Below are 24740 nucleotides of genomic sequence, written 5' to 3'. Positions count from 1 at the left end.
AGCACTGAGTAGGCTACCGCGCATGGTTAATTAGCTCATAGATCCCTTGGCCACTTCCCCCAAGATGTCCCTAGTGCCCACTGGAGTGTCCTGTGCTGCTACAGCTGCTGCTCCTACTGCTTAGTAGCTTTGATTACTAAGGGGATGCAGAGGGGCAGACAGTCGGGGATGAGGGAGCAGCCTGGCAGGGAAGCCTCTCCATGGTGTGTTATGTTTCCTTGAAGAAAGAAGGTAAGTTACAGCCCCTCTCAAGTTCAGGCACATGCTTTTCTTGTTAACCATGGCCTTTCTTCCTTGGACAGCCAACATCTGCCATCAAACTAGCCCCTCAGGCATGCAGTTGGGGTTACTGCTTTAACCTGGGGTTCTGCACCCTGCTGCAGCATTCTTGCGGGTCATTGGAAGTCATTTTCTGGTGGAAAACAAACTGGTCCGTGAACACATTTGATGTTGCTGAGCAGTAGAAGGGTTTATGTCTCAGACCAGTGCTTTGCCTTGAGCCGTTTTCTCTGGCCAAGTCAATACTTTGGCAGGTCTACAGAGAAGTCCCCTCTCCAGCTTCCTCAGGGATGCGGTCCTCCGGCTCACTCCTCTTCTCCTTCCTTTCTCCCATCTTTGGAAGTCCTCTTGCTTTACAGATCTTTTTATATCTCTTTGAATATCTTTATTTTTTAAGTAATTCAAATAATTCTCTGGAAATGTTACTTGGTTAGAAGTCTCTAGAGCTCTGTGTGTGCTTGCATGTGTGTATGTGCGCACTCACGACAGCTCAGTGTGTGTTGGCTTATGTTTTTTTTAGCACAATATTCCAATGTAGCCCAAGCTGATCTAGATCTCATGGTCCTTCTAACTCACCCTCTTGAGTATGGGATTGCAGGTTTGTGCCTTAGCACCTATCCTCCTGCCTCATCCTCAAGCACAGTCCCTAGCTCAGCATCTTTGTGCTAGAAGAGACTTAGACCAGGCTCCAAGCAATAGCTCTGCCGGCCACTCTAGAACCTTCCACCTACACAGGAGTGAAGTGAGTCCTACCTTACTTCACACCTTATTTCCCATCTTTCAAGTGGCCCTGGTGACAGCCCTCCCATTCTTGTGGACATAAGGACTCATTGATCCATACCAGGCTAGAGCCTAGCTCAGGTGACTAATGTATGTGTATATGTGTGTGTTGTGTACATGTTTATGTGGGTGTGTGCACATGTGTGTGCATATGCACCTACTTTGAAACATGTGTGCGGAGGCCAGAAGTTGATGTCAAGGATCTTGCTTCACCATTCCTTATTTTTTGAGATAGGTCCTCTCACTGGACCTGGAGCTCATTGATTGGCTTGATTGGCTGGTCGTTAGGCCCCAGGTTCCTCCTATTTTTGCTCTTCCTGGTGCAGGGATTGCAGGGAAACCCTGGTGCGAGGACTGCAGGCATACCCTGCTGCACTCAGCTTTTGTGAGGTACAGGGCATCCAAAGTCAAGCCCTTGTGTTTGTGCAGCAGGCACTCCACTGATTTAGCCTTCTCCTCGGGCCCTTTTCTAGAGCGTCTCTAAAGTCTCCCGTCTGTTTCAGTCCTTCAACCTAAGGCTGTTTAGCTGCAGGTTTTCCTTGTTGCTATAGTAACAGCAGTACCTCATCTATGGTGGTTTGAAGAACCTTCATCTGGCCTTGCCGGCTGAACTGAGCCCTCAAGGTTGCCTGACTTCCATGCAGCCCTCAGGCTGACCCCTGGCCAGTCTAAGGAAAAGCCCAGCTTGAACTTTCCACAGTGCTCATCCTCTGACTTTTCTCTTGCAGCTGATGCGTTTTTCAAAGCTGCCATTGGCCTCATCCCAGAAGTCCCGAAGATGATAAGCATCGACGGGAAGCTGCGGCCGTCGGAGCCCTTCCTCCTGGAGTTCCTGTGCAATTTCTTCTCTACTTTATTGATTGTGCCGGTATGTTTCCCAGGACCCACGGGTGGTCTTTATTCACCCTGCCTTAGTGTCCCAAGGCCTGAAAGTGTAAGGCTCTGTTGACTGGCTCCGTTGTTGCCAGCGTGAACTGCTGTGACAGAGAGCTTGAAGCTGAGCCGCTTCAGTAGCAAATGTGTGTTTCTCACAGGTCTGAGGTTGAGAGTCTGTGGTCAGGGGCCGGCTTGGCTCTGCCGGGATCCTCTTCAGGGCATTGGCAGCCCTCTTCCTGAGACATGATCACATGGCAGAATGTGAGAGCCAGAGTTGCTGCTGGCCCTTTGGGTTTTTGGTTTTCTGGAGTCTAGTTATTACCTTTCAGGCCCCATGTGTATTGGGCAGGGTTCTCTAGGGGATCAGGACCAAAGGATGGATATGTACCACAAAGGGGATTTATTAGATGGGCTTGCACTTACGGGTGCCCTGGAGAGGATGAGAACCTAGTAGCTGCTCAGCCTACAAAGCTGGATTCCTCAGATGTCCCCAGCTTGGCACTAGAGACCTTGAAGGTCCTTGGAGAGCGCACTGCACTCTTCTGTCTACATTGGAAGACCGATGTGTTCTGATGTTGCGGAAGGAAGGCAGCCGCAGGGTAGATGCACTCACAGCAGAAGGCAGACAGGAAAAGAAGCACTGCTCTTTGCTAGTGCTGTCCACCTGGAGGAGGCTCTTTGTCTCAGTTAATCTGTAACATGGAGGGTCAGGCCTGCTTGTTTTCTGTCCCGCTCGGTACCCCACAACTGGTTAGCCCCAAAGAAAATCACACATAGGTCTCCATAAATTATAAGCTGATTGGCCCACTAACTCTAGCCTCTCACTGGCTCTCACATCTTGATTAACCCATTTTTTTGATCTATGTTAGCCATGTAGCTCAGTACCTTGTTCAGTGAGGCAGATCACATCCTGCTGTTTTGGTGGTCTGGGCAGGAGTGGGAGGAATCAACTTCCTCTTTCCCAGAATTCTCCTATTCTCATTGTATCATTTCTACTTCCTGTCTGGTTTTCCCGCCTATATTTCCTGCCTGGCCAATCAGCGTTTATTTGAAACATGATTTACAGATTACAGACAATTCTCCCGTACCATTAATCTGTCCAGGAAATGCCCTTACAGAGCAGGCATGTCTTTAAAATATTTTATTTATATGAATGTTTGCCAGCATGTATGTGTATACATGTGTACCTGCTGCTCACAGTCGCCAGAAGAAGTTATCGAATCCCCTGGAACTAGAGTTGTAGACAGTTGAGAACCAGCATACGGGGTCCTCTGAAAGGGCAGTAGAGCTCTTAACTGCTGAGCCATCACTCTGTTGCCAACCAGGTGGTCTTTTAGCTGATTCAAGGGCCAATCAAACTTAACCACTACAGCATCTGATTGAGATTGGGGCTTCTGCCTATCTGTGGGGAGGGGGCACCAACATTTGGTGTACTGTACTCTGCTGATACAAGGGCTCAGTGGCCTTGAACCATGATGGTGAGAGTGGGGACCAGCTCTTCCTCCTCCTGGCTCTCATGTCCGGCGATTACCTATGTGTGTGTCCTATCCATAAAATGAGGGTGGTCTTTGTGCCAGCTCCCGTGTTACAGTGAGGTTTGAGCAAGTGCGCAGAATGTAGCCACACAGTGAACCTTCTGGGTAGCAGGATTCTTTGGAACAGTAAACAGTGAAACTGTCCTTGTGGCTCTGACAGATGAGCAGTCATTCTTGGGCTAGAAGGAACTGGGGCCCTTTGGGGAGTCCTGCAGTAGGAATTCCTGGAGGCTTCCCATAACTGGGGTTCTCAGCCCTGGTCTTTCACTGGGATCCCACCTGCTTCCTGACATGAGTTTGGATGAAGAGAACAAAGTGACGTCTCTGTTTTCCCTGCTATCTGATGCATTTGCCTTTCACCAGATAGTGAGCTGCGTGCAGAGAGCCTCAGTGGCCATGGCAGTCGCTGGGGCTTGTTGCCAAGAGTCAAGAGCAGGCATCCTATTACTATAGTTCAGGCACAAAGGCCCTTTCCTTTCTTTTCTGTTTTGTTCTCTCGCCACAGCTCCCTTCTCCCTCCCTCCCTCCCTCCCTCCCTCCCTCTTCTTTGCCCCTTCCTGTCCTATTCTTTCTCATCTCATATCTTGTCATCAGTCTTTTGATTTTTTTTTTCTTTTTTTCTCTAAAACCCTCACTCTGTAGGCCAGGCCATCCTTGAACTCAAAATCCTCTTACTGCAGTTACTTCCCCCGCCCCAGTGCTGGGGTTACAGACATGCAGCTCACCACCTTACTACCCCCTCCCCCGCCCCAGTGCCCAGTTATAGACATGCAGCATACCTTCTTCACTAAAGTCCTCTCTGCAGAGACAAAAAGCACCCTCCTTGCTTCTGAGAGATCGCCTGAATATCAGCCTGCTCCCTTCCTTACAGAGCACTGCGGTAACTCTGCCTATCAAAGCTTTAGCCATACAGCTGCATTGGTGTGATCAAGTCCCCTTGAACAGCCCCAAGAAACCATAGGCGTTGCCTGCTGCCACAGGGAGGGGGCACAAAGCAGGCCTGGCCAGCTGGTGTGGTATACTCTGGTACTGGAGTACATCTCCTGGACTCTCAGCACTGGGAAGCCTGGGCAGGGAGATTCTGAGTGTCAGGCGAGACCCGATCTCAAAGCCTCTGGAAAAAGAAAAACAGAAACTGCAAACCAGATATCCACACAATACCCCCAAACCCCTCCTCAAGAAGATTGCATCAGAGTTGTCGTGTTGAACACACATTCCTAGAGCTCCCCCTGGGAACATCTCTCTCGGGAGACTGAAACTGGCCCTTTGGAGGTCATGGCCTGAGTAGTTTAGGAGGGACCCGACCTGGAGAAATGTCATGCCGCATTTGGGCTGTGCCAGTGACTCAGCACTTGTTGGGTTCCAGGTTTCTTTGGGGGGGGGGGGGTGATGAAATATTCTTTAGTCAGTTTTGGTGACAGCCGCACAAACTCTGGATACACGAACAGTCATTGAATTGTATGTCCTGAATGGGTGTATTGTTCCCTGTGTGGATTATGTATCTCCATCAAGCTGAGAAAACAAAAAATGACTCAGCAGTGGGCTCTCTCTGTTCAGATTCCAAGTTCTCAGAGGGGGACCCGGAGGCCCAGCCACAGACCTGCTCTTGGGTAAGGCTTTTGTCCTTCAGCAGTCGACAGCATCCTGGGGAGGAGCCAGGGGTCGAGGCAGAGCTGCAGGGGCTCCTGGAGTCTCTTCCAGCGACACTTGATCCCAGGGCTCTTTGGTCAGTGCCTCCCTCTCTGTAGGACCTGGTTATTTGTCATAGAAGATGACCAGAGGAGAAAGCCAGGTTTCTGGTGAAGCGGTTGATGTTGGTTGTTGTTTGGCGGTTAACTGGGGTGCTTCACAACCTGCACGCAGGCTTCCCGTGTGCTCAGAGTGGCTGGAGTCTCTCCGAAAGGCTTCTCCTCAGAGTCACACACTTGGGTTCAGTCCTGACCCAGTGACCTCACAGCTCTGGGGCCTAGGAGACGGTTTTTTTAATTCCTCCAAGTCCTCCAAGTCTCACCTGTCATCTTTCAAACATGTCATCATAAGGCCCACCTTGCAGGACTGCTGTGTGGGTTGAATGAAACCATAGCTATGAAAGCATGGTGTAAACCAGAGACCCTTCCCTGGGGTTACAAGCTGGTGGTCGGAGAGACAGCAGACTGGAGCCTGGAGTCACGCTTGCTTCCCATGGGACGATGGGAAGCACTTGGAATGAATTTTCCACATTAAAAATATTGGTCGATTGTGAAAGCAAACACAGGCTTGCGTTCTCCTTGAGGAGTCAGCTCCTGCCTACGGCTGGCATTCCATGACTTGGTCAGGTAGCCACAGCTGGAGAGCGGCTGCTCCAGACATGCCAGCTATGCACCTTCCCCAGCTCCCCTGGGTATCTGTAGACACGTTTAAAAACTCCTTCCAGATGCCAGCCTGGCACAGAGGCATCAAGAGAACATCTTCTGCTCAGAGTGGGACTTCGTTGCTTCTCCTGCTGTCAAAGGCTGCACTTTGGCGGGACCCAGCAATAATCAATAAAGACTAATTTGGGGGGTGGGGAGAATGCATGTAGAGGTCAGAGGTCAACATCAGTATCTTCCCTGTATCTCTACTTCAGTTCTTGAGACAGGGTCTCTCAGTGAGCCTGGAGCTCACCAATTAGGACAGAATGGTTGTCCAGTAAGCCCAAATCTGCCTCTTCTCCCAGCACGGTGGGCACAGACAGGTGCAGGTACCATCTGCTCCTGGCTTTTCTGAGAGTCTTGGTGATGTGACTCAGGGCCGCGTGCTTGCATAACAGGCACTTTGCCTACTGAGCTATCTCCCAGTTTTGACCCCAGGAACATGCCAAAGCCCTTCATCAGCACTTACAGAGCCTCTGAGAAACCTCCCTGAACCCTTTAAAGTAGGAATTAATGAATCTGTTTCATTTATAGACACCTAGAACTGAAAAGACTGTCTGGGCTGTGTAGTAGCTCGTAGCAGAACAGGGATTTGAACCTGGATTTGTCTCTCCCAGGGGCCCTCACACATGATGTGATCCTGGGGAGTGTGTCACACGCTTGCTTTGCTCAGGGCCATCCGGGGTTAGCAGCTCGTCACCGCTCAGCAGAGGTAGCACCATACAGAAGCAGCTCATCCAGACTTTTCACATCGCTTTCACTTGCCGGTCTCCAACCTCTGTCTAAAAATATGAAAAAGAAAGCTCTAGAAACCATCCATTTTCACCTGTGTGCCATTCTGCATGGTGCGATGAGATGTCACCCATCCGAGTGTGAATCGTCATTTGTGCAGTGGGTCCACCCTGTGTGTGCGACCTGCTGTATCAGGCTCAGGTCGCTTGCCAGTCTGTGAGTGGGTTTCTTTTGCTTCAGTGCCCGGAGCACATAAATTTAGTGACTGTTGTTCTCTGCTCTTGGCTGTGGATGTGATGTGCACAGGGGCTTCATGTTCCTCCTGCCTCGACTTCCCCAAGTGATGTGCTGGACCGGTAGCCAAAATAACCCCCATTCTCCCTTAAGTTACTCTTGTCAGGGCATTTCTGTCACAGCATCAGGCAGGAAACTAAGAAAATTCTGTGTCGAAATTATACCGTCTCATGGGTATGTACGTGTAAGAAAAAGTATCTACAGGGTTAGGTACTTGTGTGGTTTCTGGCATGACTAGAGTCTAGCCTCTCCTCAGAGGGACTTTGGAACAGATTGGCTCTTCGTGTGAGCAGAGAGGTCCCACCTGAGTAGCCATGGCTAAGAGACAGTCAGATGGATCACACCTAAGCCATGACAATGGATTTTGCATGAAATCAACCCCCCTCCTGTTTACCTCAGATTGGTTCCCTTTCATGTCACAGGTTTGTGTGTGTGTGTGGGGGGGGTGGCTTTTATTGTTTTAGAATTTTATTTCCCTGTGGTAACCACATGTAACATAAGCTCTACTCCTAAACTAAAGGCTTCAGAAGGACTGTACAGAGTCATTGACCTTACATAAAATGGTGACCAGCAGATCTTGGGAGTGTTTTGTTTGCTTAACTGGAAATGTATGCTTGTTGCTCCCTACCTCCCCATTCTCCACCCTCCGCACTGTTCACCCCTGGAGTCATGAATTAGGTGGTTTTAGATTTCTCTAAGTGGGCTCAGGCAGTGTTTGTACTGTGACTGGTCTGTTTCCCTTAGCGCGAGTCCCACACTTCCTCCATCTTGTCACGTACAACAGGCTTTACTGTTTAAGGCTTGCCAGCCTTCCACCATGTGCACAGACTTCTCTTTCTGTGCATTCATTCATCCCACACCTTGGCCATTATAGCAGTGCTGCCGTAGAGGCAGGTTTGCTAATATCCTCTCCAGAACCTGGACAGACACCCAGACCATACTGGTAGATCATGTGGTAGCTATAGCAAGCCACATGACTGAGGGCACTCAGGAGCCCAGTGTTATATGGGGCTCAAGAGAAGGAGTTGGGTTGTTTAGGGGTATGGAATGGTGGCTGTTTTGATTGATAGGCTTGGATTATTTAAGCTTTTGCTCATGGGCATGTCCCTTCCCAGAAAGTATCATATTTTAGTTATATACTTGATAGGCATAGTCAAAAGAGAGTAAATAGAAGATTTTTCCTAAAAGTTCATGTAGAGGACAGAGTTTGGCTTACTTTGCATGTAGTCAAGCAAGTTCGGGCTTGATTGCCTCCCCCACCCTCTATACCTGGACAGAAACTATTCGCAAAGGGGCACTTTCTGATGGTTTTCAGGGGAGGAGAGATTGTTTTGTTTCTTGTTTGGAGCGAGATGTACATGCAGGTTGGCGGGTGTGAGATGTCTGAAGTTGCAAACAGGTTGCTAAGTGCTTGGTCAGGAGAGTGATGTGGATTGCAGTACCAGGTTATGAAACTATTCCCTGTGCCTCCCTGCTGTCCAGAGAAGCTCTTTCCAGGAGCAGGACAGTCTCATTTAGCAACTCCTGGTAGGATAAATAAAGTAGAACCGTCACATCAAGGTCAGTGTTGAGGTTTCAGAGCCCCAAGTTTGTGTGGGATTTGTAGAAGCTAGAATGTTAGGATCTTGTTCTCTGGCCCTGGTCACTGAGGCTGCAGTGGGGACACACGTTCTCTTATTTTTTACTTATTAAAAGTAGCTATAGAGATAGCAAGACATCCACATTCCACTTCACCCTCTCCTCTCTATCATCCTGGTCCATAAGTACCTGCTAATCTGGGAATGGAGGAAGTGCCCCCTACCAAGGAAGTCAAGCTTAATGTTAAACACCACCAACTCCATCTGTAAGAAGCACCAGGCACTGCAGGGACATCTGAGTGCCCCTCTCGTGGGGGTTGGGTATTTTTGTGGTTTTAGGCATTGTGGGGACAAAGGAGTCACCAAGGAGGACTTCAGGTCATCGCTGGTTGGCTTTCTGGGTATGGTGGGAGGTTCCACCTGAAAAGCAAAGGCCAGAATGAGCTCCCGGGTTGATTAGAGAAGCCACACCCAAGAAGGTAGGTTTTTAGCTGAGATCAGAAGGAAAATGAGCACTAGGTACTAGGGAGAAGAGAGGGAGGAGAGGGCTTCATGGCAGAGAGCACAGTGTGCGTGAAGGCCTAAAGGTAGGATGGGGGTGTCGGGCACCCCAGAGGGACTGGAAGGGAGGGACTTATGAAGCTGTGCAAGTGAGGAGACACTGGCACCTGCTCCAGTAGCCTCAAATCTGCTGGGGATCTGTCTCCTTTGCACCCCAGGGGCCCTTTCCTGCTCTGCTCCCAGCCCATTGGTGTTCTGGCTCTGTGGCACCCAGCCCTTACTGTTCACTTAAATCATATACCCCTCTTTTGATGATCAGCCAACAGCTCATAAATACACACTAGAAACACTGAACCAAGCACCCAGTAAGGTGGAAGTTCTCCAGCCGGTCAGTGACCCAGCCAGGACTTAGAGATGTGCTGTTACCATCTTTGCTTAGAAGTGCAGCAATCACGACTCAAGTATTTCTTCTCACCGGGAGTGTGATGAAGTGAGGATTCCTGAGAGCGGGGACTTCAAAGGGACAGTGGAGGGACAGTGTCAGGCCCTTTTTGGGTCAGTAAAAAGGACTCACCTTCTGGCTCCCTCATGGAAACCACCTCATTGGCATTGAGTTGCCCCATCTAGGAGGGAACCTAGCCAGGCCACTGGGGATCTTCCCACTGGATTACCATGTCAACCCAAACACCTTTTCCTTCTAAAAATGCGCAGCCTGGGGAGATGGTTTTGTGAATAATAGCCCTTGTTCAGCGAGCAGGAGGTCCTAAGTTTGATTCCTCAGCACCCATGTGAAAAGGCAGACATGGCTGTGCATGCCATAATCCCAGACTGGGGAGTGGAGACAGACTCTCTGGTCCACCAGCCTCGCTCAGACAGGCAGCTTTGAGAGACCCATGCTCAAGGCAATGTAGGTGAGAGAGCAATAGAAAAGACATCCATTCTGCTCTGGCTGCTGCATGCCCGTGCACAGGATGCCATGTAACATGTACAGACACACAGGATGGGGTGGGGGAAGAAGAAAGAGGAGGAGGAGAAGAAATAAAAACCCGAGTGTGGACTGGGGCTTCAGTTAAGTTTGTAGAGTGCTTGCTTTTAGCATGCATGAAGCCCTGGGCTCAGTCACCAGTACTGCATAAAACCAGGTGGTACATGCCTTAATCTGGGAAATGAAGGCAGGAAGGTCAAGAGTTCTAGGTCATCCTCTGCTTTATGGTGAGTTCAAAACCACGAAACCCCGTCTCAAAGGGGCAGGAGGCTGAGGGCAGAGATAGGCAGATTCTGGACCTCACTGGCCAGCCAGTCTGGTCAAATTGGTGAAGTCCAGGTTTAGTGAAAGACCCTGTTTCAATAAAACAAGGTGGAGAATGGCCAAGGAAGACACTTGACGTTGACCTCTGGCCTCCACACCTAAATTCATTAGCACACGTTTGCCCACACACAGAATATGTACATCACACACACCAAAAAAACAACTAAATTATGTGTATACATTAGCACATATTTGTGTACATAAAATACATACACCACACACATACACACAACAAAACAACAGCAATAACAAAATTACTAGTTTAATATTAGACACACATTGAAACCATTATGTTACTTTGAAAGGATACAGGACTGGGGTGGAGCTCAGTTGTTGGTACAGTGCTTGCTTGTCTAGCATGCTCAACTCCTCAGGGTCTATCCACAGAAAACACGATACAGTGGTACATGTGTGAAATTCCAGCACTCAGGAAGTAGAGGCAGGAGGACCAGAAGGCCAGAGTTATCCTTAGCTGTATAGCCAGTTCAAGGCCAGACCTAGATACATAAGACACTGTCTCAAAAAGAAAAATAATCTACCTATGCTTGGCTTCAGCTATTGAACCATTCCCAAATATTAAAACAAACAAACAAATTATGTTGTAGTCCCTGAAACGCGGGAAGTGCACCATGGACATAACCTGTCATCTCTTTGGTTTTGAACAAACCATAGTAGTGCTCATCTTAGCCCATTCCCCGAATTCCTATGGCCCCACTTCTCTGAAACTGTGTTCATTGGTCTCCCACAGGGTGGGGACATTAGTGTTGAAATGAAGTTGCTGGAACATTCAGACTGTGGTCTATTCCCAAGGCAGATCCTTAAATTAAAAAAAAAAATGTATTTTAGTATCCACGTAGCCGAACAAAATAGCCTAGTTAGAAACAGCTGCAAGCAGAGGAAGGCAGCGGTGAGCTGCCAGCTGGGACTGACTAGCCTCGCCTGGGTGGTTCAGATTGATGCACACAGCTCGCATTGTTTGGATGCTTGAGCGTCGTGCATCCTCTTTCTTGCTGATACAGTAGGAACAGTTCCCACAGATATGAGTGGCTTGTGCACATCTCGAGCTTCTCTGCCCAAGTCCTCACCCCTGGGCAGTGTCACTGCAAATACATTCATCCTAGATCAGGGCACTGCCGTCTGAATTTAAAACCCTATACCTGCGCTCTAAATAGCCCCTCCCTGCGCATCTTCTTCCTGAGCACATAGACATACCCAGTGTGTCCAAAGAGGGGGAGCTAAGAGCAGACAGACTGCCAGAACTCTAATCTTGGAACCCCCACATCTCCTATGCTGGAAGTGTAGGCTGAAGCCACTCATCCCCTGTGGCCTACTCCTATGGATGAGATAGGGCTGGGCTTGGTGGGTTGAAAGCCCTGTAGTTACTTTCAAGACCAGTTTTGTAGCTTCCTCAGGGCCTGGCACATGGAAGGTGTCAACAAAGGCGACTGACTCAATACAATTCCTGTGGGGTCTGCCATACGCCACTCACTGTGCCAGGGCCAGGGCACATGCTCACACCTGGCCATGCCAGCGTGTATTCCTGGAGGCACCTTCCACAGAATTCAGCCAACTGTCATAGTAAGTGCTGAAGAGGCTGAGGCAGGAGGATAATGAGTTTAAAGCCAGTCTGAGCTATCCCTAGAGCCGGGATGATGGCTCAGTGAGTGGTATCCAGAAGCATGCGGACCTAGGTCCTGGTTCTCAGCATCCATGTGAAAAGCCAGACATGGTAGCGGGCTTGTGAGCCTAGTACTGGAAAAATGGAGACAACAAGATCCCTGAGGCTTGCTGGCCACTCAGGCTAGCCAGCTGGTGAGCTCTAGGTCCAGGAAGAGAGCTGTCTCAAAACAGCACAGAGAGTGACTGAAGAAGGCTGCAGATTTTAGCCTCTGACTGCCATGTGCACATGAACCACACTCACAAGCGTTCACTTATATGCATACCCAACATGTACTCACAAACACACATAAGCACATGCCTAAATCCAAACAAGCAAAAATCAGAATCCAGCCTGCTATTGAGAAGGTCTTGCAGTATGTGGCAGACACAGGTGCAGCGGATGTAATACCTGTCTTTTGCAGGACAGACGGAGGCCACCATATATGTGACAGGGCAGTTTTCTGAAGCCATAAATCAGATGTTTTCAGAGGGCAGGATATGCTCATGATAAAAAGAAAGAAGATAGGAAGCTGGGCCTCATGGCCTGGGCTTGTAATCACATCTACTTGAAAGGCAAGCACCATAAGTCAAGGCCAGCTTGAGTGATGTAGTGAGGCATCTTAAATACAAAAGGGGCTGGGCGGTGGTGGCACCTGCCTTTAATCCCAGCACTCGGGAGGCAGGCAGAGGCAGGAGGAGATCTGAGTTCAAAGTCAGCCTGGCCTACAATGCGAGTTCCAGGATAGGCTCTAAGCTACACAGAGAAACCCCATCTTGAAAAACTGAAAAGCAAAAAACAAACAAAAAAAAAACAAGAAATACAGAAAATGCTTTTTGGGCCAGTGAAATGGCTCTGCAGGTGATGGCACTTGTTACCAAGTCTGAGGACTAGAGTTCACTCCCTTGTACTCAACTGTAGTAAGAGAGAACCAACCCCTAAAGCTGTCCTCTGGCCCTGGCATGTACATGACAATGTATACCAATACTCAAATACATGTGCACACACATAGAGAGGAGAAAATGAATGTAACTTTAAGGAAAGTGGCTTCCTGTCCACGGAAAAGCATGTTCTTGTTGACTGGCAAAGCTGCTTCCATTTAACTGGTACTGGATTGGGACTTTTGCAAGGAGCATTCTTTACCCTTCAGCTGCGAGGTGCCAGTTATTTTGCACACTTCTCAGTGCCAGGGAGAGTGGCCTCTGGAGACACTCTGGCTTCCAACCCATCCAGCCAACAGGAGACACCGCCTGCAGACTGGCGTGGGTGAGGATACCCGTGCAGTGCCTGTCACCTCACAGTTGAGCCCCAGCCATGCTTTGCCAGTGGCCTTGTCCCTCCACGCAGCCTCCAGCTGCAGGTCTTGTTCCAATAGCGCCCCTACCTGCACCTGCGTTTTCAGCCTGGGATAATAGCAGCATCCTCCTGGCACCAGGCCCTGGCGCCCAGCCTCATGCTGGCCCCAGCTGCAAAAATAATCCTTTTTTGTACCTTCTCTTGACCTGAGTGTATCCCGCTAGGGCCCAATACTGTGCCTGTCCTACAAGTAGGAGAGGTGTGGCTGGACCCAGGCAGCAGGGATTGTGTGGGGGTTGGTAGGGCAGCTGGGCATTGGTTTCCTGGGAAGTGTCAACAGGAGAGCCACCTTGGGGATGGAACTGAAACCACCCACCTTTTTGCATTGCAACTCTCTTTTGGAAAGATTCTGTGTAGCGTCTGAGAAACACACTTTATTCTAGGTTTTCCCTCTCACGGGAGTCCAGGTTAAGCCTTGCTGTGGGTGAGGATCCTTGAGAGTGGACCTATCTTTGAAGTCAGTGCAGTGGCTTCTGCCATGCCATCTGCTGAGGACCCACAATCCTCCTTTGTAATTAGACAGATGTGATCTGCTTCCACCGCTGGGCATGGGAACTCAAGGAGTAATCACGGAAGCACAGGCCATTGAGCTGACAGGTGACTGCCAGTTGTTCTTTAGACCCGAAAGGGAAGCTGTTGCTCATGCCACCATCCTGAAATGCGTGATCAGTGGGTGAGGTGTGTCTTGTCATTCTCTCTCTGTGCCTAGGCTCCTGAGTGGCCCTGCCCAAATGAAGCAATGAGCCTTTTAGTCCCAACAGCTGCTTAAGGGAAGCGTTGGGTTAATGGGTGCTTTAACTCTTCTGCTTCATAGCTGGGTTTATCTGTCATGTTTTTTTTCTCTACCAGGATCATCCAGAACACGGAGTCCTATTTCTGGTTCGAGAACTTCTCAACGTGATCCAGGACTACACCTGGGAGGACAATAGTGACGACAAAATCCGAATCTACACCTCTGTCCTGCACCTGCTGTCTGCCATGAGCCAGGACACCTATCTTTACCACATAGACAAAGGTACCAGCATCCCAACCAGCCCTCAGCAAGCCCCCATTTCATGGACAGCAAAGGGACTGTTTCACCGTGTCTTCTTAGTGTTTGTGTGCACATGGGTTGTGTGTACATATTTGTGTGTGCGCATATGGAGGCTGACCTTGACTCTGGGTGTATTCCTTAATCATTCTTCACCTTATTTATTTGAGTCAGGGTCTCTCATGGAGCTGGAACTCACCAATCTAGCTAATCTGGCTGGCTAATGAGCTCCAAAGATTTGCCAATCTCTCTGCAAGTCCATCACACCCCTGCACTTACTTGCTGGGGTTACAGGCACATGCTGCCATGTCCAGGTTTTACATCTGTGCTTGATATATATGATTGTTTGAATAGGAATGGCCTCCATAGATTCTTGTGTTTGAATGCTTGGCCCATAGGGAGAGGCACTATTAGGGGTGGCTTTGTTGGGGTCAGTGTGCTGCCATGTCCAGGTTTTACATCTGTGCTTGATATATATGATTGTTTGAATAGGAATGGCCTCCATAGATTCTTGTGTTTGAATGCTTGGCCCATAGGGAGAGGCACTATTAGGTGTGGCTTTGTTGGGGTCAGTGTGGCCTTGTTGGAGGAAGTGTGTCTCTGTGGGAGTGGGCTTTAAGGTCTCAGATGCTCAGGCTAAGCCTAGTATGGCTTAGTCTCTTCCTGCTGCTTGCAGATCAAGATGTAGGACTCTCAGCTACCCCTCCAGCACCATGCCTGCATGCTCTTGCTTCCCACGTGGCAATCTTAGACTTAACCTCTGAACTGCAAGCCAGCCCAAATTAAATGTTTTCCTTTATAAGAGTTGCTGTAGTCGTGGTGTCTCTTCACAGCAATAGAACTCTAACTAAGACAGTGTCCACACTCAGGTCCTCCTGTTTGTGCAGCAAGCACTTTCCCCACTGAACTATATCTCTAGCCAGGCAGGGCCTCATGTAGTCTGGTCTCAAACTCACTTTATAGCTGGAAATGACCTTGAACTTTTTTCTGTAATCTCACTCTGTAGCTCTGGCTTCTCTGTGTTCCTAGACTTTGAATTCTTGCTATCCTCCTCTATGCACAGAGTGCAGGGGTTGCAGGTATCTATTAGCATGCCCAGTTAATGCAGTATTGGAGATTGAACCTGGGCTTCACACATGCTAGGCAAGCGCTCTGTCAGCTGAGCTGTGTCTTAGCCCAAGAGCCTGTATTCCTGAACCACTTCCCACCCTCCACTGAGTATCCCCAGGAAGAAGCCTGGTGATTTGTAGGATCAGTTTTTTTGTGGTGTTGGAAATGGAACCCAGGGCCTTATATGTGTTAGGCAAGCTCCAGGCCATTGGCCATCTGCCCAGCCATGTGTGTGTGACAAGTGCCTGAGGTCATTTTGACCACGTGCTGGGATTGCAGAAGCACCCTTGGGTCACTGGTTGAATACACAGGTAGATGAGTGTCGCCACTGGCTCGCCTCACCCCAGTCCAGGTGGGCTTTGATGTGGGGTTCTGTTCCCTGAGCTTCGGGAGGGTGTGGAGGCCTGCCAGCTCTCACCCTTCCAATGCTAAGAGGAAGGGGCTCTTTCTCCCACCTGCTACCATCTGTTCTGTTCTTGCTGTTGCTGGTTTGAGAGCAACCTCTCTGTATCCCTCCCAACTCCTTTTTATGTCTTCTAATGAATTAAACCCACAGAGCCTCAAATTGATTGCTTAATCTCACCTGATCTCAGATAGGCAGAGGATTGGACATAGGTCATCCTCAGTTGCTCTTTGTCACCCATGCTCTGTAAGCAAGCATATGAGTTCACTGGCTCCCTATGGTGAACTTCGGCAGAGTCATACTTTGGCTTGTTGTTGGGGCTTATAAGGAGCAGGCAGATGTATGCTTCTCCCCAGGGAAGTGTTTGAGACCCTGCCTAGTCTACATAAAAATACATCATAAACCAAAAATACATCATAAACCCCAAATCCCCATATTTAGGATTCCATGACCCGGTGCTGGTCCATCCAAGTACTTACTACTACCATGGCCTCGCTTGTCTTGTAGGTGGGCCAGGTCAACCTTGTGCCCCACACTGGGTCCTCAGATCCTAGCCCAGAACCCAGTGATGAGCTGACCTCATTCAGTAGCTGCTATTGTAAAAATGATTTCCCTGGGGAGAAGCATACATCTGCCTGCTCCTTATAAGCCCCAACAACAAGCCAAAGTATGACTCTGCCAAAGTTCACCATAGGGAGCCAGTGAACTCATATGCTTGCATACAGAGCATGGGTGACACAGAGCAGGCACACTGAAGTCTTCAGCCAGCACAAGCAATGCTTCCTCCCCGTAGCTGCCCAGATGAAGCTCCCCTTCAGTTAGCTTTCTCCAGCCTGTGTACTCTCTCACCTCCTGAGGTCCCAAAGCCATTTAGGGCAGAATTGCATAAAACTAGAGTCTTGAGTGAGGATACAGCGGTCCTCACAACTCCCTCCTTCTCTGATGGAGGCTTGATCATCTCAGCCAGCAGTTTTGAGCCTGTTCTGGATGTAGAACTCAGAGAAAACTCCAACAGTGGTCCTCTGTAATGTTGGCTTATCTGGGCCATCCGCTTCTGTCGAAGATTTTTCAGGGGGTCTTCCTTGGTCAAACCTGATTTTTCTTAACTCAGAATGAATTCACAGCCTCTCATTTCCTGTGGAAATAAAAGCAAAACCTCTTCTCCAAAGTAATATATCTTCTGACTTAAATTTTGAAGTCAAGGCATTTTCAAAATGTTGGATTAATCCAGCAACATTTATTTTTAATCAAATGTCTTTTAGCAGCTCTTGCTGTTTCCTCAGCTGTCAAGACAACATAATAACATATAGTATCCAGATACTCTGTGTACTTTCCATCTTTACATGGCTCTATTTTAAACTCTATTTCTTTTATTTTTATTTTTAATTTTTGGTTTTTTGGAGACAGGGTTTTTCTATATATTTTGGCTGTCTTGGATTTCAGTCTGTAGACCAGGCTGTCCTTGAACTCAGAGAGTTCCCCCTGCCTCTGCCTCCCAAGGGCTGAGATTAAAGGTGTGTGCCACCACAAGCTAGTGTTAACCCTCATCCCAAAAGTCTCCTTAAAGGGTAGTTCAGGGTAAGCTTGGAGATTGCGTGTGGTCAGAGGAGCTGGGAGTGGTGGAAGTTGGAGCTGCTTGTTTTCTGTGTTCTTAGAGCCTGTACCTGCTTCAAGTGGCTCAGGGAAACCATGCTAGTGTTCATGTGTAGAGAGGGAGTGTGCCAGACGCACACAGTGGCCAAGGATTATGGTTTGACAAGTCTGTGTGACAAGCAGGCAGCTATCTATTGTCATGGTACAGGGCAGCCAAGGGTCTGCAGTTGTTGGGTCTGTGTGAGAAGCAGCAGCTATCCACTTGTCAGGTGTTTTATTCAGCTATTCTATACCTCTGATACTTTTTTAAAATTAAAATGTTTTGAAGTCGCAGAGATGAACATAACGCACCCCTGATGTTTTCTTCTCAGTTTAATTATGCACAGGTTCGCTCATTCTCCAGAGAATCAATGCAAACTCCAGTGAATGCATAAAATAAAGGAATGTAACTTTTAAAAGTTCCTGGGAAACTGTAAATTAAGAACTACACATAGCTACATGACTCCACTGTGTGTAGGGAGGGGCTCCATTATATATACTGTTGGTACATTGTGTGTGTGCACGCATGTGTACATGGGTATGTGCTCACGTGTGTGGAGGACAGGGGTCAGGGTCAGGTGTCTATATTGTCCTCTCCGAGACTTTACTTTTTGACACAGGGTCTCTCACTGAACCTGGAGCTCACCACTTGGTAGGGCAGGCTAGAGGGAGCTGCTCTAGGATCCACCTATCTCTGCCCTCCTTTGTCCTTGTGCTAAGTTACAGCCATGCACAACTACACCTGGATTTTTCACATGGGGATCCAATGTGGACCGTCATTTTACTGATTGATTCATCTATGTTCTGCACTCGTTGTGATAACACAAGGGTATAGGAAGCACAACCACATCCCAGCAGGATGTAGAGCTGGAGCTTACTAGCATGCTCTTTAAACAGGACTACATTACTGTAGCTGAAACAATGGGAATAGAAGCTTGTGTTAGCACGGAGGGAAGGAATGAGCTCTGAAAGGCAGAAACTGTGTTTTCTTTGTGAAGGCTGGTGCTAGCCAACAGAAGAGGACCAACTGGGGAGATGACTCAGTTGGTGAAGCACTGGTCACTCAAGCATGAGGACCTCTAGGACTGCAAAGATAGGTGGCCTCTGAGGCTTACTGGCCAGCCTGGACTAATGAGTGATTTCCAGGCCACTAAGAGACCCTGTCTTAAGAAAAAAGATGACCAGCTCCTGAGAAGTGACACTTGAGATTGATTGCTCTCTGAGAGAGAGAGAGAGAGAGAGAGAGAGAGAGAGAGAGAGAGAGACAAATATCGAGAGAGAGAGAGAGAGAGATCAGAGGGCAACTTAGTGTTGAAGCTCTACCTTCCATGCAGGAAACCCTAGGTTCTACCCCCAGCCCTGCAGAAACAAAAACAAACAGCCCATGTGTTCACAGTGGAGACTAACTGAATAGTTCTGGGCCCCTGTGCAGGGGATGGGGTCAGCCACCACAGACAAAGCCGCAGAGCTGTCCTCAAATAAGGAGATTGCCTGAGTTTATCATTTAAATGAAAACCCAAACTTGACCACAGCAGACTGCATGGTGTCTCACCTGCCCAGCTGGGGCCAGGCCCTTTGAAGGGGAGAAGAAAGAGGAAGCAGTATGCAAGCCATCCTTGACTGAACCGCCTTCCTCTAGGCAGTGGATGTCATGTAGGAGGTGGCCAAGCAGTGGCTTTGTTAAAGAGCTGGACATGCTGGCTCTCAACATTTGGGAGGCTGAAGCAGGAGGATTGCCATGAGTTAGAGGCCATCCTGGGGTACAGAGTGATTTCCAGGCCAGCTTGAACTATAGAGTGAGTTGCTGTCTTAGAGAAGGAGACACTGTCAGGCATGGAAGTGTTGGGAGTAAAGGGACTGTGGGATGTGATAGCGGGCATGGGTTCCATCTTGTGGGGCAGGCTTTAAGAAAGTGTACTCATGCTACATTGGTACTGGTGGGCATATAAGTCATTAATGTTGCTTTCAAGGTTCACATCTAAGTGAGATGGTTGATACTCGTCTTCCCTGGTAGTAGAGATAGAACCTTCTGGAACTATAAAAGCTAGCCACTTGGTTTTAAGAATGCAGTGGATAAGAACTTGGGCTTTGGGATCAGACCACCCAGTTTAATATCCTAGCTAAGCCCACTCCCAAGCCTCATGCCAACTCTTCCTGCTGCTCATTATGTGTATCCTTACATGACACGGAGTGAGTGCTTGCCACAGTACCTGGCAGCTGGAGAGAGTGGCTCACTGTGATTGTGGCTGTCCCCTCCAGGCATGGCCAGCTGGGAATGACTTCCAGACTGTTGGCCTCAGGCCCAGACTAGGCCCTAGGCTAGGTGTTTTCTTAGTGAATCCTAAAGCCAGTGGGTCACCTTGGCGTTCCCACACTCCCTACCAGGCCTTCCTGCCATCTGCCAATCCCATGTCACATGTTGCCCTTGTTTGTTCAACCAGTTGACTCCAATGACAGCCTGTACGGGGGAGACTCCAAGTTCCTGGCTGAGAACAGCAAGCTCTGCGAGGTGGCGATGGCTCAGATCCTGGAGCACCTGAAAATCCTGGCCAGGGACGAGGTGGGTACCTGCCCGCTCCACCTGCCACACGCTTTGGAGGCAGCTCAGCGGGGCCAGAACACTACAGAGGGCAGGAGCACTGCAGGGCACAGAGTGCTCCATTGTGGAAGGGAAACAAATCTGGATGAATGGTAGTTCCCAGTCTTGGCCTTGGCTATTCTCTGCCTGCGCAGTACTTCCCCTACACCCACATTTCAGCTCACGCCAGCCTCTGGTACCCACAAATCTTGCAGGTCCCCTTCCCCTCAATATTGTGTATCAATTAGTCACAAACAAGCAAACAAACAAAGGCTGCACACAGTAACACACACCTGTGATCTAGCAGCATTCAGAGACTAAAACATTGTGGTTACTGGTTATGTATCAAGGCCCTGGGTTTAATCCCTTGTGTAGTTTAAAACAGTGTGGTGTAGAGACCTGTGATCCCAGCATTTAGGGTTAGAAGCAGGGAGATCAAGAGTTCAAGGTCGGCTTGCCTTGCAAGCCTTTAATCCCAGCACAGGTGCAGAGGCTAGGAGATGAGGCCAGCCTGGTCTACAGAGCTACTTCCAGGTGAGCAAGGGGCGGGGGGGGGGGGGAGTTCAAAGTCATTGTTTGCTACACTGAGAGGTCAGCCTAAGTTATCTGAGGCTGTATGGAAAATAAAATAGGTTTGCCAAGAGTGGTGGTGCACACCTTTAATCCCAGCACTTGAAAGACAGAGGCAGATCGATCTCTGAGTTCAAGAGACAGCCAGAGCTACAGAAAGACACCCTATTTAAAAAAAAAATGCTGAGAGATGGCTTGACAGTTAAGACATGTGTTCCTCTTTTAGAGGACCTGCGTTTTGGTCCCCAGCACTCACATAGTGGCACATAGCCATCCATTTCAAGGGACCCAACACTTTCTGATGTACATACAAACATATAGGCAAAATAGTCATATGTAGATAAAATAAATACCTAAAAACATTATAAAAAATAAAGTAAATAAGGAGGGGGGGGGGATACAGATGGCCTGCAATGTGAGCTGATGCCGAGTGGCTGGGTGTGACTGAACCTACTCACCTCCACTTTTCCAGTGCCCTCTGTCAGTTCTCCAGCCGGTACTCCAAGCACCGAGCTCAGTTCTCCAGCCGGTACTCCAAGCACTGAGCTCAGTTCTCCAGCCAGACCCCCCCCACACACACCGGCTCACAGGTGCCTGCTGTTGGGAGCCCAGCACTTAAAGTATTCCTGTTTGTCCCATGCCCTCCTGTTGGGAACCACCCTGGTTCCAGCATTGTCCTGTAAGGTCACGTGAAGGATTGAGTTCTGCTTTAAGCAGGAGCTGGGAGAAACTGTTTGGGTGTAGAGTCCCTAGAGCTTCCTGGAAATGACAGTTCTCACAGGAAAAGAGCTCGCTCTCTGCCTCTCTCCCTCCCTCTCTGTCACTCTGTTTCTCTCTCTGTCTGTCTCCCTCTCTCTCTCTCTTCTATTAAAATCCTGTAGAGAGCCTGGGGTGCGAGCCAATGATCTTCCTTGAACACAGCTGCCGTTCTTTACTGTCTGCCAGTGTGCCTTCACGTCCCTGACACATATAACGATGCCGTGGCTTGAAAACCCAAATTGAGTGTTTTAGGGTAAAATGTTATTGGGGAGTTCGATGAGGGAGGAAGAGCCCCCTCATTCTCAAGCTGGGTGGTGTTTTTGTTTTTTGAGACAAGGTTTCTCTGTGTAGCCCTGGCTATCCTGGAACTTGCATTGTAGACCAGGCTGGCCTCAAACCCAGAGATCCACCTGCCTCTGCCTCTTCAGTGCTGGGATTAAAGGCGTGTTATTCTGGCTACAAGTTTTGAGGTTGGGTATCTTCTTTGACCTGGGGCTTGCCAATACGGCTAAGCAGGCTGACCAGTGAGCCTCAAGGACCCTTTCTCCCCACTGGAATTACAAGTGTGTGCCACCACCCACATTTTTATATGGGTGCTGGGGATCTGACAGAGGCCCTTGTGCTCACATAGAGCCCTTTACAAATCTGTGTCCTCAGCCTTGATGGCCTTTCTCTCTCTCTCCCTGCTTGTCCCTGACTCTGGCCAGACCTTTATTCTACCTTTGAAGGGCACCATCACTAGATTGGGAGTACCCAGACACCTGATTTCCATCAGCACTAGCCCTCCGAGCAGAGCCTGCCTTACTGCACATGTAAAAATGCTGGAAAAGCTTACCCAGCATACGTTGTGAATGTGCCAGCCCCAGAGATATGACGTGTGAAGCAAAGGTTCTAGCATACGCTGAGTGTCTGGTACCTGTTCGCTGCTGTGGACTAGAGCAGGCATGCATGGCACTGGTGGCACAATTTGGCAGGGCTGCCAGGCCTGGCCAGCATCCGGTGACATCGAGTTCCATGGGCACCCTGAAACAGCAGGTGCCCACCTGTAGACGTGGTTTCTCTGTGATCGTCATCTGCTCCCCGAGGAAGTGTGTTCTTTTACCTGAGCTGTCGCTGCACCGTTTCTTCCCCGTCGTACCTGTCAGTCAAAGCCGGTCACGTGGGTTAAATGTTTCTTTGGTTAGGTGCCTCGCAGGTCATCCAACAAAATCAGATTCCTGAAAGGCCTGGCGTCACAGTGTTGAGAGGCTTGCTCTTCTTTTCTTTTTCCTTTTTTTTTTCTTCAAATTTTTTATTTTTGAGACAGGGTCTCATTCAGCCTGACCTCCAACTTCCTATAGAGCTGAAGATGACTTAGAATTGGTCCCCCTGCCTCTACCTTAGAGCTGGGATTAGGCATGCACACCATGCCTTGCAGTAGGTGCTTCTTGTAGAGGCCAAATCTGGCCCAATTCAGGAGCGTTGTCGGTAGGATCAGCAGTAGTGACCACAGCATGCAGAAGCTGGAGCCACAGCTGAGATCCACGTGGCAGCCTTCCAGCCTGACTTGTGCTTGAAGGGCAGCCTTTTCTCTGCTGTTAGGCCTCACTCCCCAACCCAGCGACTGTTGGGTCTCCCCTAACCATGGTGATGGCCCGGTGTGCAGCAGAGCTCAGAGCTTGTGGTGCCTCTGTCCTCGTTCACCATGTGTTGTGCATCTCACTGTCATTTCACAGGTGCAGGGTGGGCTCAGCAAACACATGGCAAAGTTGGCATAAGGACATTTACACTGAGCCCATCCAGTGTACCAGGCCACAGTCAGAGCTTCCCTTCTCTCTTCCAGGCCCTGAAACGCCAGAGCTTGCTGGGCCTTTCCTTCTTCAATAGCATCCTGGCCCATGGGGACCTTCGTAACAACAAGCTGAACCAACTCTCTGTCAACCTGTGGCACCTGGCTCAGAGGCACGGCTGTGCAGACACAAGGACCATGGTAAGCATCAGGGCCCTTGCCAGCCCTCTGGCACTGACCTTGATACAGCATCAGTAGCACCGCAAGCTGCCCCATTACCCCTGAGCCAGACCCCTAAACTCTTTTGGGTGACTCCCTAGTGCTAGAAAGCATCCCCAGTCACTCACAGTAAAAACTACTTGCTTGAAAATGTCACCCACTTCTGATCACAGCCAAGTCTGATTCTTTTCCTCTGAGACAAAGTCTTAGGTAGCCCAGGCTATCCTTAAACTTGCTATATAGCCAAAGATGATCTTGAACTTCTGATCCTCCTTCCTCTAGCTAGTTTTTGTGGTACTGGGGAACATGTAAGCACTCTGCCAACTGAGCTTCATCCCCTGATCCCTGAGTCTGATTTTAGGAGTAAGTTACAATCTTACCCTTTTGCTTCTCAGAAGACACCCCATTTTCAGCTAGGCAGGGTAAGCTCACTTAGGGCCAATTCAGAAGAGGCTCCAGCCCCCAGGTAAGAGCCGTGAAGCCAAATACAAGATGGAGCTCTTTTTTCTAGGTGAAGACTCTGGACTACATCAAGAAGCGGAGCAAACAACCTGACATGCATCATTTGACGGAGCTGGCCCTGAGGCTCCCTCTGCAAACCAGGACCTGAGTACTTGCCCTTGGGGGCCCCAGTGCCACTGTCCTGGAAGACCTACTTGGCTGCCACTAACTCCTCCTGGAATTTAGTTTTTGTTATTTTTACTTTTATACAGATTGATTTAAAGCTTTTGCCTTCTGACAGCAGGTGTGTGTGTGGGGGGGGGTTGACAAAGCATTAAAATTCAGTCTTGTTCTTCAGATAGCAGCGTCTTAGTGTGTTTGCACAAGAGCATTGTGGGATATTTGTACACTGTATGAAGATGTATTGCTTTGATTGGTGTAATAAAGAGCCAGTTAAGTGGAACTTCTGAGGGCAGAGAGGACTCTGGGAAGAAGAAATGTGGAGTTGGTGAAGGAAGGATGGGCAATACAGATAAAGGCAATGCCTCGTGGCAGAATGTAGACTAATAGAAATGGGTTCATCTAAGTTATAAGAGCTAGTTGGGGAAAAGCCTAAGCTCAGACCAAACTTTCATAAATAATGAGTCCCTGTGTTGTTATTTTTGAGCTGGTGGCCCAAAGAAAATTCCAACTATCCAAGAAGCCTTCTGGTTCTCAGCCCCAGGGAGGGATCTGAGGCTGGGAACCAGTCAAGGGCACAGGGCTTCCTTTTCTGGAGGGTGTTTCCGCTGGCAGAAAGCAGACACAGTTGTACATCACACCTCCAGATTGGAGAGTGTCCTATAAAACCCCTTGGAGGACTAAGAAATGTCACATTGCCAGTTGACTCCTGACTACAAGTCACATTTGGACTTAGAATACAGGAGAAAGGTCACTTTTGGGGC

At 49.0% G+C, this 24740-nt stretch overlaps 1 protein-coding gene and 1 pseudogene across 1 annotated transcript in view; both read left to right on the top strand.

The window, feature by feature from the left end:
* Positions 1 to 24220, top strand: part of Vps35l (VPS35 endosomal protein sorting factor like) — a 106578-nt gene extending 82358 nt beyond the window's left edge. Inside the window, exons 27-31 of the mRNA XM_041667134.1 lie at positions 1788 to 1927; positions 14136 to 14301; positions 19903 to 20021; positions 23191 to 23337; positions 23867 to 24220. Coding sequence (XP_041523068.1) covers positions 1788 to 1927; positions 14136 to 14301; positions 19903 to 20021; positions 23191 to 23337; positions 23867 to 23965 — 671 coding nt within the window. The 3' untranslated portion in view covers positions 23966 to 24220. The remainder of the gene's footprint in view (positions 1 to 1787; positions 1928 to 14135; positions 14302 to 19902; positions 20022 to 23190; positions 23338 to 23866) is intronic.
* Positions 12953 to 13068, top strand: LOC121458183 (annotated as a pseudogene).
* Positions 24221 to 24740: the final 520 nt, after the last annotated feature.

Source organism: Microtus oregoni, unplaced genomic scaffold, assembly GCF_018167655.1.
Source record: "Microtus oregoni isolate MIOR12 unplaced genomic scaffold, Mior012 000016F_ref0000370, whole genome shotgun sequence".
Classification (NCBI taxonomy): domain Eukaryota; kingdom Metazoa; phylum Chordata; class Mammalia; order Rodentia; family Cricetidae; genus Microtus; species Microtus oregoni.
Note: the sequence above shows the minus strand (reverse complement) of the source record. Positions and strands in the feature narration are given on the sequence as shown.